This window comes from Hemiscyllium ocellatum, chromosome 20, assembly GCF_020745735.1.
Source record: "Hemiscyllium ocellatum isolate sHemOce1 chromosome 20, sHemOce1.pat.X.cur, whole genome shotgun sequence".
NCBI classification, from domain to species: Eukaryota; Metazoa; Chordata; class Chondrichthyes; order Orectolobiformes; family Hemiscylliidae; genus Hemiscyllium; species Hemiscyllium ocellatum.
Genome location: NC_083420.1, coordinates 37,534,101 through 37,547,750, shown reverse-complemented (window position 1 = coordinate 37,547,750; position 13,650 = coordinate 37,534,101). Strand labels below are relative to the sequence as shown.

General features: G+C 42.1%; 1 protein-coding gene across 1 annotated transcript in view; it reads left to right on the top strand.

Annotated features, from left to right (window-relative positions):
- Positions 1–13,650, top strand: part of LOC132825460 (protein kinase C beta type) — a 276,131-nt gene that overhangs the window by 149,281 nt on the left and 113,200 nt on the right. Inside the window, exon 3 of the mRNA XM_060840757.1 lies at positions 7,976–8,058. Within this exon, the coding sequence (XP_060696740.1) occupies positions 7,976–8,058 (83 nt within the window). The remainder of the gene's footprint in view (positions 1–7,975; positions 8,059–13,650) is intronic.

Genomic DNA, 13,650 nt, shown 5'->3' with positions numbered 1-13,650 from the left:
ATGAGTATGGTGCACCAGAAAACAGAACTTTTCTTTAGAATGTGGTGGCCCTTTTTGAACCATATAGATGTTGGCTACGGCCTTTGTGTAGTTGTGAGAGCTGTGTCTGATGGCCTCGGAGCCCCTGGGTGGAGAAAGTCTGAACAAATATGGCTATGCCAACTGATGCTCCTGGTGATGGGGAGCTTTGATGGGATTGAGCTGAGTGTTGTAACTTAACGTAATTTAATTTAATTTACCTTGGTTCAACTCGGTTTAATTTAGTTTATTTTTGTTTTGCTTTAGATATTTATTGAATTGTAGTTTGTGTAGAGTTTTTTTTCTTCTAATTTGTTTGTGGAATAGAGTAGTAGTTTGTTTACTGTTATTGTTATTATATTGCAAGTTTGTTTTTTTTTGTAATTTTATATTTTTTGTAAAATATTCAAAATCATCTTCTCAAGAAAAATATTTATAAAAAAATAGTCGTTGTTTATTATGACACAGGATGAATACTAAGGCAGGCCATTTTCCTGAAAGAGTATCCACAGCCTGAAGTCTAAAGGCTAAAGCGAGAAGTGATAGAGAACACTATAGAATGTGAGAATTAAGAGCAAAGTCACTTCATCCACTATCCACTGCTAGGTTAAAGAAGCTTCCTCCTTTTCTGTTATCCCTGGTGAGCTCGTTAAAATACCACTGTAATTGGTCAAAGACTTTGTGAGTTTTTTCGCAAAGTTATCACTAGAAATGCTTGCCAGGTTGACATTGGCTCACTTTACTTTTTGTCATTTATATAAATGATTTGGATGCGAGCATAAGAGGTACAGTTAGTAAGTTTGCAGATGACACCAAAATTGGAGGTGTCGTGAACAGGGAAGGGGGTTACTTCAGATTACTACAGGATTTGGACCAGATGGGCCAATGGGCTGAGAAGTGGCAGATAATTCCGATAAATGCGAGGCACTGCATCTTGGGAAAGCAAATCTTAGCAGGACTTATACACTTAATGGTAAGGTCCTAGGGAGTGTTGCTGAACAAAGAGACCTTGGAGTGCAGGTTCATAGCTCCTTGAAAGTGGAGTCGCAGGTAGATAGGATAGTGAAGAAGGTGTTTGGTATGCTTTCCTTTATTGGTCAGAGTATTGAATACAGGAGTTGGGAGGTCATGTTGCGGCTGTACAGGACATTGGTTAGGCCACTGTTGGAATATTGCGTGTAGTTCTGGTCTCCTTCCTACCGGAAAGATGTTGTGAAACTTGAAAGGGTTCAGAAAAGATTTACAAGGATGTTGCCAGGGTTGGAGGATCTGAGCTATAGGGAAAGGCTGTACAGGCTGGGGCTGTTTTCCCCGGAGCGTCAGAGGTTGAGGGGTGACCTCATAGAGTTTTACAAAATTATGAGGGGCATGGATAGGATAAATAGACAAAGACTTTTCCCTGGGTTCGGGAGTCCAGAACTAGAAGGCATAGGTTTGGAGTGAGAGCAGAAGATATAAAAGAGACCTAAGGGGCAACTTTTTCACTCAGAGGGTGGTACGTGTATGGAATGAGCTGCCAGAGGAAGTGAAGGATTCTGGTACAATTGCAACATTTAAGAGGCATTTGGATGGATATATGAATAGGAAGGGTTTGGAGGGATATGGGCCGGGTGCTGGCAAGTGGGACTAGATTGGGTTGGGATGTCAGGTCAGCATGGACAGGTTGGACCGAAGGGTCTGTTTCCATACTGTACATTTCTATGACTCTATGACTTTAGGAATAAGCGCACAGATATCAATTGTTTTTAACGCTACTAAACAGATGTTGTAGAATATAGGCACCCAATAATTAATTTATTTAGTAACTGGCAGTTACAACTGCTTTCCCTGAATTTCATCTTATCAATCAGAATAGTCAATTTCTTCATTGTATGGGATAACTTTAATGCAATGTAATACTCCTGCGAAAACTATTTTTCTCCAGTACTCTTCTTGTGCAATGTCCTTACTCTGCCTCCACAGCTGTCTCTGCAAAGGAGTCCCACAGACTCACAACCTTCCTTATTTCCATCTAAAGTTTGAGCCCCTTTATTCTGAAACTATGCCCTCTCGTCTTCGACCCCCCCATGAGGGGGAGCATCCTGTCAGCAACTTCCCTGTAAAACTCCTATGTGTTTCAATGATATCACCCCTTATGCTTCTAAAATCCACTGGGTAGGCCTGTTTAGCCTTTACTCGTAAGACATTCCCTCCATACCAGGGATCATCCGAGTGAACCTTCTCTGAACTGCCTCCAGTGAAATGCTTAAGTCAGGAGACTGAAACTGCTCACATTATTCCAGGTCTGGTCTCACAGCACCTTGGACAGTTGCAGCAAGACTTCCCTACTCTCACACTCCAACATCCTTGATATGAGGGCCAACATTTCTTGAAATGTTTTGATTATCTGTTGCACTTGTGTGCTCGCTTTCTGTGTTTCATATCCAAGTGCCTTTGTGTTGACAGTTTTCTGCACTTTCTCTCCATTTACATGATATTCCGTTCTTTTGTTCTCCCTTCCAAAGCAGTACCCAAGCATTGTGCTGCATAACTGGCTGTGCCCCTAGCCAAACTGTCCTTGTGCTAATACTACATTGGCACATACCTGAAAAGATGTCTGTGTGCTGAGTTATAGTGTGTTCACAAAAACCAGGTCAAATTCAATCCAACGGATTGCCACCAGCCTACACTTACCTTCAGTCACTTTGCTGAGGACTGTTAGCAGCAGTGCTTTCATGTGGCACTTAGACTGCAGTAACCTGTTACCGTATTCAGTTTGCGTTCCTGACAAAACCTGGCTCCAGAATTCATTACACTCATGGTACAAATATGGACAAAAGAGCTGAACTCCAGAGGTTACATGACAGTGATGTCAAAGCAGAATTTGGCTGAGTGTGGCATCAAGGAGCCTCCAACTACTAGGAATCAGGGTAACTGTTCTCCAGTAGTTGGAGTGATATACAACACAAACAATGATCATTATGTTATAGAGTCATAGAGATATACAGCATGGAAACAAACCCTTCAGTCAAACTCATCCATGCTGACCAGATATCCAAAATTAATCTAGTCCCATTTGCAAGCATTTGATGCATATCCCTCTAAACCCTTCCTAATCATGTACCTATCCAGATGCCTTTTAAATGTTGTAATTGTACCAGCCATCACCACTTCCTCTGACAACTCATTCCTTATACTCACCACCCTCTGCGTGAAAAAGTTACCCCTTAGGTCCCTTTTTTAAATCTTTCTCCTCTAACCCTCAACCTTTGCCCTCTAGTTCTGGACTCCCCCACCCCAGGGACAAGACTTTGACGATTTACCCTATCCATTCCCTTCATAGCTTTATACACCTCTATAAGGTCACCCCTCAGCCTCCATCACTCCATGGGAAACAGCCCAGCCTATTCAGCCTCTCCCTGAGGCTCAAACCCTCCAACCCTGACAATAGCCTCGTAAATCTTTTCTGAATCCGTTCAAGTTTCACAGCATCTTTCCAATAGGATGTTGGTGTTTGTTGGAGACCCGGTGTGAAAATATCTTTTCTCGTTTGTCTCATTAAGGGCCACTCTTTAATTTCCAGGGGCTACATTTGGGTTTCAGGGGCTTCTTTCCCATTCCCACTAACTCGTTTAGTAACTGGTGCAGTTGTGTCAAAACAATAGCTTCTATGCTTGTGTTGACCTATAGGGATTTGGACCACACAGAAATAAGGTTAGAAGAACTCACCTTTATATCCTCAAATATGATTGAGCTTGCGTTAAAGGCAAAGCTGCAAGAGGAATATTAATTTCTTAAACCCCACTATATAAAAGTGGCACAAGATAAATGGTTTGTTACAAACAAAGGTATCTTTCAAAATAACTGCATAGCAGGTCAGTGACTGGGAATTCTGCAATGTGTAACTCATACAGTGACTCTTCTAATTGTCATGATTTGGAGATGCCGGCGTTGGACTGGGGTGTACAAAGTTAAAAATTACACAACACCAGGTTATAGTCCAACAGGTTTAATTGCTTCCAATTAAACCTGTTGGACTATAACCTGGTGTTGTGTGATTTTTTTAACTTCTGATTGTGTTCACTATCTACAAGGCACAAGTCCGAAGTGTGAAGAAATACTCTCCAATTGCCTGATTCAGTGTAGCTCCATCAACTCGAGAAGTTTGACACCATCCAGGATAAAGCAGCTCACAAGATTAACACCACATCTAGCACCCTGAACATTCACTTGCTCCACCACCACACACAGTGGCTGCCATCTGCAAGATGCAATGCAACACCTAAAATGTCAAGGGCACAGATACCTGGGAGCATCACCAGCTGCACCCACCTTCCTGAATTGGAAGAATATCACAGCTCCATTACCGTCACTGGGTCAAAATCAAGTCATTCCTTTCCTAACAGGACTTTGGCTGGACCCACCCCCGTGGACTACAGTGGTTCAAGAAAGCAGCTCATCACCTCCTTGTCTGAGGGCAGTAAAGGATGTACAATAAATGCTTGCCCAGCTATCAGTGCCCTTATCCCATTTATACATTTCTTAAAACGCACATTGATGCACAAAAATCCACCATCCCAAACACATCTTCCACAAACCGGGGAAGTCACAGCTAGTGCGTATGCATAAAGCTGGAAGATTGTAACCAGACAGTTACAACTATTTATACTGCATCTTAGGTCTCGAACTCAGATTCAATTGAACAATTAATCCAGGATTCATCACAATAGCATCCATTATATTTTTCCCAATGCACAGTGAAGCTAGAAATTTCACATTATTTTTCGAGAGATTCATTACCTCAGGGATTCCAAGTTTCCTTGGCTGTCAGTTAGTTGAGTATTACCTTCGCAAGAGATTTAAAACAATTCTCTGTTCCTTGTATCATTGCTCTCTTTCAACCCACTTCTCCCCCCCCTCCCCCTTACAGCCCTCTCTCCCCCCCCCACAGCCTCCTTCTCTCGCTCCCCCTTAAAACTTCCTCCTCCCCCCACCCCATTACAACCTTCCTCTCTCCCCTGCTGGCCTTTACAGCCTGCTCTCCTCCTCCCCTTTATAGCCTCCTTCTTTCTCCCCACACAGCCTCCTCTCTCCCCCTTACAGACTCCTTCTCCCCCGTTCTCCTCACATCCTTCTTCCCCTCCTCCCTTATAGCCGCCAATCCCCCCCCCCCCCCCCCAGCACTCTTCTCTTTCTTCCATCCATGCTCATCTTATTGTCCGGGGAGCTCTATCACCCTGCTGCATGTGTTCCTCAGGGTGGTGTCCTTATTCCAACCATCTCAGCCGCTTTATCAAGGACCTTCCCCCCATCATTAGGTCAGAAGTGGAGATATTTGCTAATGAGCCCCATTCCTCAAATACACAATCTGAATAAGTTTGTCAGTGGAAAGAAATGTTCATGCAATGTAAGCTTGAGGCAATGACTATCTGCGAAAACAGAGAATCCAACCATCTCCCCATGAGATTCATTGGAACTGCCATTGTTGGACCTGCTACTGTTAGCCATTATGTCTCCTATCTCATGGAACCAGGGCAGCTGACTTACTGGGATACCACCATTTGCAAGTTCCCATGCACTTGCTGGCCCAATCTGCAACTCCCTTCCTAGACAAAGGCTCCTGGGTAATCCAAGATGGAGGACAGTAAAAATTTGTGGCTACAAGAGCTGAGCCCTTTTTGAGGTATTCAGTGTTGGAGTTGAGTTCCTTGAATTCTAAGAGTAATAATTACTGTTTTATAAGCTGTTACATTATTTTGGAACTTTGGGGGGAAAAAAAGGTCTAAATAATGGCACGTTTAAAAAGGAGGAAGACAGACAAAGGTAGTGAACCACATGGGAAGTGATTCAAATGGAGAAAGAAACCTACACTTGTCTAACCCAGCAGTGAATCTGTGCAGCTACTGCCCTCTGCTGTTTGGTTTTCAAGTATCACGAGATATTGAAGTTCATCTAAGAAAAATTAAGAATGTTGTGAAACTTGAAAGAATCCAGAAAAGATTTACAAGGTTTGGAAGGTTTGAGCTATAGAGAGAGGCTGAATACGCTGGAGCTATTTTCCTTAGAGTGTTTGTGGTTCTGGGGTGACCTTACAGAGGTTTATAAAATCATGAGGGGCATGGATAGAGTAAGTAGACAAAGTCGTTTCCCCGGCATGGGGGATGACAAAAACTAGAGGGCATAGGTTTAAGGTGAGAGGGGAAATATATAAAAGGGACCAAAGGGGCAACCTTTTCATGCAGAGGGTGGTACGTGTATGGAATGAGCTGCCAGAGGAAGTGGTGGAGGCTAGTACAATTGCAACATTTAAAAGACATCTGGATGGGTATATGAATAGGAAGGGTTTAGAGAGATATGGACCAAGTGCTGGCATTATGGGGCTAGATTTATCTCGGATATCTGGGCAGCATGAACGAGTTGGACCAAAGGGTCTGTTTATGTGTTGTATGTCTCTATTAGTGTATGAGTACCTTAGATATATCTACAGTGGTTTGACTACAGTGAATAGTGAAAATGACTCACTAAAGCCTTCTCAAGGACAGTGAGGGATGAGTAACAAGTGCTGACCGTCACATGAAAGAATTTTTAAAAACTTCCATGGTCCCTGGGAACGTTTGACAATGTTGATGGAGCTTTACTTTGTATCTAACAAGAGTTATCTCTGGCTTGGGTGCACTTGAGGGGACAGTGCAGAAAGAGTTTTACTTTTTATCTAGTTCTTGCAGATTATTGGTGCTGATACAGGATGCACAGTGGACATCCCCAGCCATGAGCCCAAATTAGCCCTTAAAAATATATTGAAAATCACTTCCCAACTGAATATCTTTTTGATGAGTTACGAAGAGTTGCTGATGGTCAAGAGCAATAGGTGGAATAAAAGGCTGTTGCTTGCAACTCGAGTTGAAATCAGAGTTTTGTAGTGTTAAAAAAGTCAAAGTTATGAGGAACCCTTTCCTCGCAGCATGTCATTCTCTTCGACATATTGGAGATAAATCTAATAAATGGAATGAGCAGGTAGTCATCCAAATGCCCGTAATAAATTGATGGTCCGGAAGGGTGTTTGAAGTGAATGCAGTGTTTATCTCAGTCTCTCCAAGTATTGTTTAAAGTCTTACAGGCACTACCTTAGCTTCAGCTCACTGAAATAATTCATTTCAGTTGTAACTGAGCTCCTTCAAAGAGAAGCCATTATTTCGTGCACATTATTTAGCAGAGATATTGTGTTTCTGTTAGTGTTGGTGATTAATTTACACTGTAAGCAGTTAATATAAGAACTGAACAAAGGCTTAACAATTCAAGTAAAATTAATTTTGCAGTGGAACAAGAAAGCTTGTTATATAATAAACTTGCAGCATATTTATTATGGTTTGTTTCATTTCTCACCTTTCTTTGTCTCACTTTTGAATGTTTGATGATAATTTTCTTTATTTTGCCTTATTCTTTCATGGGGCATGAGCATCACTACTAAGGCTGGCATTTACTGCCCATCCCGAAATACTTTTGAAATGAGCACCCTACTACTCGGACAGTTAAGAATTAACTAGGCAGTTATGAGTCAGCACGTTGCTGTCTATCTCGGGTCACAGGTGAAACCAAGTAAGGATGGCAGATTTCCTTCTCTAATTAGTGAACCAGATGGATTTCTTACAGAAAAAGTCCATAACAGCATCATTAATGAGACTAGCTTTCAATTTATCTGATTGTCTTAATTGAACCCACATTTACCAGAGCATGGGTCTATGGATGACTCGTCCAATGACATTAACACAGCACCTTTAGTTCTAATTTGCATAACTTACAGATTTACCTCAATCCCAATTGCAATGAACAAATATCTGCTGTAGTACCACTGGTTAGTTGATTTTTACTGATTTGTTTGCATGTTCTGATTTATTTGTTGATTGCTCTGCATTTGTTGGGCTGTAACGGATGGCTTGTGCATAATTTAACTGATGATATTTTATGTTCTCATTTACAGTTTGCTCCTTTGTTGTCCACAAACGATGCCATGAGTTTGTCACCTTCTCCTGCCCAGGTGCAGATACAGGACCTGCCTCTGAGGTACTAATTTTTGTCAATGTTTGAAGGATTCATATATGATGATTGGGCTCGTAGTTTTATAAATGTTGAACAGTGTCTCGGTAGGCTGATGGGGAGGATGGGAACAAAAGTACATTGCCACCATGGGAATTTGGAGAGTTTAAAATACAGTGCCTGTGATGACGAGCCTGTTGAGACTTGATGCTTGGTTGGTAAGGTTTGGTCGCAACGATCAATGTGAGAACATTATGGAATTTTGAGGAGGCTGAGAGTATACAGCATGGCATGGATGATTGCTCATGGACATTTCCATTTCGTTTGGGGCCCAACCATAATCTTTTGTCTAGATCAGGAAGGACATCACTGTTTATTCCGCATCCATCAGGTGTTAATGGTTGGAGGTAGGTGGGACCTGAATTCTGCCCAATTTGCTTCACTGCTCCTGGCAGCTCCAGGAGATGGGGTTGGGGGGGGGTTTCAGGAGCCCTTAGCAAGCAATGACCATCATCCCCAATCACTACATATTACTCCTGCCTCAGCCCTATTTCCTCACCTATCCCATCATTCCATGAAAAAAGAACCTTCAGGATTCTTCTTCCCTCTTTAAGAATGTCCTGTCCTATTTGGTGCAATGCAGGCTCATCCTGCTGTTCCTTCCCAGTGATAGAGATCTGACAGGGACCTCTCTCTCGATTGTTTAACAAGCCTGCCCCTGAGAAAATGTTTGGTGTGGCGGTTTGCAGAGTGGTTGTGATTTGGTTAGAACAGGGTCATACTTTGACCTGCATGGGTAGAATTAGGAATGAGCAGAGGTGGTTAATTGTATAAGAGTGAGTGAGACAAGGTCCTATCAAATGCCTTGAATTGACAGTGTGTTTTCACACATGTTGGAGGCTTTCTTACTGGAGGGTCTGGCTGCATTTACAGCATGTGCCCGCAACTTTTTTTTTGTCCTCTGTTAATCCTAACAATGTTTTGAGTCTGAGTATCTCTCGCCCATAGGTGTTCAAAGTCTGTGAGACTTCTCACAGACTTTGAATGTTTTGAGTGCCCTAAGATTTGAATAGAAAAGATCCAGGTTATTTTAAAAAGGGGAAGCATTTTGAAATCTGTCTTCTGAATAATAGAGAGCTGTCTTCTTTCTGTCACTTCCTTAAGGGAGCCACGTGTTAGTAGCTGAGTACTGATATTCTCCTGAACCAGCTTGGCAGTCCTTCTGTTGACGATTCAATGGGTTTTACTGGACATGGTCAGACAAACCTGTCCTCCACAGCTGGAAGCTGAAGTATGTGCTATGGAGGGACACACTCCTTTTTCATTCTGTAGTATTTCCTTGGACTATTCCCTCACACTGTTTACAGTGTACAGTAATGTAAAACTCTTCAAATAACTAAGCAATCCCAGAAATCTCCTGTTTCACACTAATTTATGCCCACACATATTTGCTGTAATAATTAAATGGTGATTTATGCAGGATTAATTCCTGCATAAATCACCATTTCAAATCCCCATTTTCACATAATCCATTGCCAGTAATGTGTCCCTGACCTGGAGCATTATGTTAACCAAGGTGGGCCAGAGTTAGTGTGGTGCCTCGTTCTATCAACAAATAGACAGAGGTTTCTTCCTTTGCTCTGGCAATCTTTTTAGCACCCACTAGGACTGCTATTTCACGCTTACATGGAGTAGTCCTAAAATGGCTGAAATCAAACCTGCCAGCTGTTCACTATCATGTCATTGTAATAGACTGACAATATGCATTTGCGATAAGGGATGACCTAGGTCAGAATATACAGAACATTGTGGAATAAGTTGGAGTCTGTAATTGCAGAAGGTTAGCTAATGGGCAGCTGGCCAGGTTGTGGTTGGTGGACGTCCCACATACTCTGCAGTGAAAGATTTGGGCGGCACGGTGGCACAGTGGTTAGCACTGCTGCCTCACAGCGCCTGTAGACCCGGGTTCAATTCCCGACTCAGGCGACTGACTGTGTGGAGTTTGCACGTTCTCCCCGTGTCTGCGTGGGTGTGCTCCGGTTTCCTCCCACAGTCACAAAGATGTGCGGGTCAGGTGAATTGGCCATGCTAAATTGCCCGTAGTGTTAGGTAAGGGATAAATGTAGGGGTATGGGTGGGTTGCGCTTCGGCGGGTCGGTGTGGACTTGTTGGGCCGAAGGGCCTGTTTCCACACTGTAAGTCTAATCTAAATTTTCCCCAGGACAGAATGCTAATCTCCGCACAGTAATACAGGCAGAGGTTCTGGTTCATAACTTTAAATAGTTTAGAGTCACTCTCACAGAAGATAGAACTCTAAAAGTTACCTATGGCTGATATCAAGAATTAACATCTTTCAATCACCCTCTTTAATGCAGAAGTAAACTTGTTTATTTTCACTCAGTTAAAAAATGTCATTCCATTATCTGTAATCCTGTTAGCTGGCATTTCTAGAATGATATAGTTTAATTTGGTTTAAGTCCAATAGTGTCAATGAAGGAGTAGCTGTGACTAGAAAGTACTTTGTAATCATAGCAATCTTTTCACTGAAATTGACAAGCGATGGGAATAAACAATATTTGCTGTACTGAGGTAAATGCTAAACTGATCATTGGTTGAGATCTGCGTGAAACAGCAAAAGTTTGCCTGACATTAGTTTCTGCTGTTATTTAACATCATAAAAAGAATAAATAGCTTAGAAAAAAATAGAAACAAGGCCATGCTGCGTCTTACTGCCTCATCTTCCTCTGTTAATCTTGCAAAGTTCCAGATTTCATGACCCTATTCCACTGTCCCTGGTTGCTTTGCAGTTAAAAGATCCATAGTCCCTGCTAACCAGGCCAGTGGTGGGAGGGCCGTTTGAGTTTCATCCCAACTAGGAATCTGGCGGTACAGAAGTAGGGTACTGTAACCAGTCGGATGAAATGTCAAAGGAGAACCACTGGATTTAAAACATTGACCATCTTTCTCTCTCTACCTGCTGACTTTCTCCTGAATGTTTGGTTCTCATTTCAGATTTCTAGCATCCACCGTATTCTGCTTTTATTATGATGAAGATGAACAACAATGGGATGATCCATTCCACCAGGTCTACCCTCCGGTAATGAGGGTTTAAATGAGCCCCGTTATATTCATAGAGGTCCAGATTTCTTAAATGGGGAGAGATTGGGAAGTGTTAATGTTCAAAGGAATCTGGCTGCTCATGTTGATAAGTCACTGAAAGCTAACATGCAGGTGCAGCAAGCAGTTTGGAACAGGGATTATATGGTGGTCTTTCTCTCAAGGGGATTTGAATACAGTACCAAAGACATTCCTTGCATGGTCATATCCCACACTGGCAGATGGTGAAATTTAAATTCAGTAAAAACCTGGAATTAAATCTAGCCTAATAATGACCATGTAACTCGTGTTGATTGTCATGAAAAACAGTCTGATTCAAAATATCCTTGAGACTTTGTTTGTCTGGCCTAACATGTGACTCCAGATCCACAGCAATGTGGTTAGCTGTGAGCTGTCCTCTGAACTGGCCAAGTGAACCACTCAAACTACTCAATAACACATCCTGCCGATGTCTTGGTGGACCACTATTTGATGAATGACTATGAACAACTTTTATCTGCAGATCTTCCAAGAGATCTCCACTCTGAATTCTGCTTTCATTATAATAACACTCCAGAGCCTTCCCTGTAATATTCTTACCAATTGCATAGGTCTCCAAAGTCCATGTGCAGTAGCAGCTTCTGGAACTGGCAGACAATGCAGTGGTTGGCACGACAATGCCAATGCATGACGAGAGCAGAACATCGGAGCAACTGCAAACACTTGCACATACACATACATGCACATCCACACACACGTGCACACTCGCACACATGTGCACGTCTGCTCACATGCACACCCGCACGCACCCACACAGTTTACAGGAAACATAGCATACAGAACACCTCCACCCTCAGCTTCAGAGTGAGCTGTCAGTTTGAATAGAGTAAATTGAGGATCTGCATCTTGAGTCTCAATGAAGATATACCAAACACTTCTTTTCAATTCCCATTCTTCTGAAATGGAAGTCTGCATACCTGACATCTGTTTGCAGAATTGCTGTGACCTCTGGTCAGCCATTGCTCTGGTCACTGCACATGATGGAAAAATAACCTGGAGTCTGTCCTTTCAACTGCTCTACCTTTTTAGCTTCAGCTGGACTTTCTGTGATTGGAGCAAGTCTGTGACTCCTGCTACACCATTAATTGGAGAATATATATCGGTTCCATTGTACAAAGTCCACGGGTAATGTTTTAACTACCCAGTTACCACTAGTTCAGACAACGTACCACTTCAACTGGACTTTGTACAATGGAACCAATATATATTCTCCATTTAACCCATTTACTAAAAGCTTGGTTTTCATTGAACTCTCGAGGGTAAACTAAATCCTGGTTGAGCAAGATAACCACTTGATCCTTGAGTACTTTTATGGGCCCGGATACTTGATTTGAAGAAAATAAGTTATCTTCCCTTTAGACAAAAAAAAACCCCTTTATACCTCTGAAGTATTCTATGTATTTCTTCTGCACTCACAGCAATGTCTAACTTCAGTGTTCTAGTAATAGTAAAAGTCATAATTCGATTGGTGATCTTTTACTTTTGAGTTTCTTGTCTGGAATATTACGAGCTTGAACATGTCTCATACCGTTCCCCTGCAATTCCCAGCCATCAGGGTGAATGTACCACCTCTTTCCGCCCCCATCCCAACTCCTCCAACCCTCATTACACTGGGAACAGTTCAGCTTCCAAGTTTGATTTGAGGTGGCGACCTTAGGCGTTCCTAGCCATCTGGTCTGTATCCTGGCTACTCGCTTTCACTCCCACTTTCTATCTGTTTAGAATTTATGACGGCAATGAAAAGAGGTTTAGTTTTATTGATCAACTCATAATTGTAGCCAGTTTCACTGCCTGTCGAGCAGTTATGACCCTTTAGTCCTCAAGATGGGATTTTATAAGGAACAGTTTTTAAATGAGAGTAATTTCTTTTAGAGCCTATTATGGGTTTCACCTTTTAATACTCATATCCAGCTGTAAAAATTATATTGTTTAACTCTTTCAAATTCAACATGGGTTTGCGCAGGCTATTTCCTTACATCTTGAACCCTTTGCCTATATGCCTCAGGCTCATGCAACCAGTCTAGATATTTTTTAACAGCATCATCATCCTGAGAAACCTTCTCTTGCAGTGAAACATAAATTTCCTGTCCTTTATCTGCCAACTTATTCCACATGAATAGAGTGTAGTCTTCTTTTGTCCAACTTACTTGTCCATAAGACAATAGACCTTAAGATATAGGAGCAGAATTAGGCCATTTGCCCCTTTATGTAAGCTCTGCCTTCCATCATGGCTAATATGTTTCTCAACCCATTCTCCTACCTTCTCCCTGATCCACTTACTAATCAAGAACCATCTATCTCTGTCTTTAATCCACTCAATGACTTGGTTGCCAAAGCCCTCTGTAGAAGTGAGTTCCACAGTTTCCATCTGGATGAAGAAATTTATCCTCCCCTCAGTTCTTTCATTTTGAGGCTTTGCCTTTGGATTCTAGTCTCTCCTTTAAGTAGAAACATCTTCTCTAT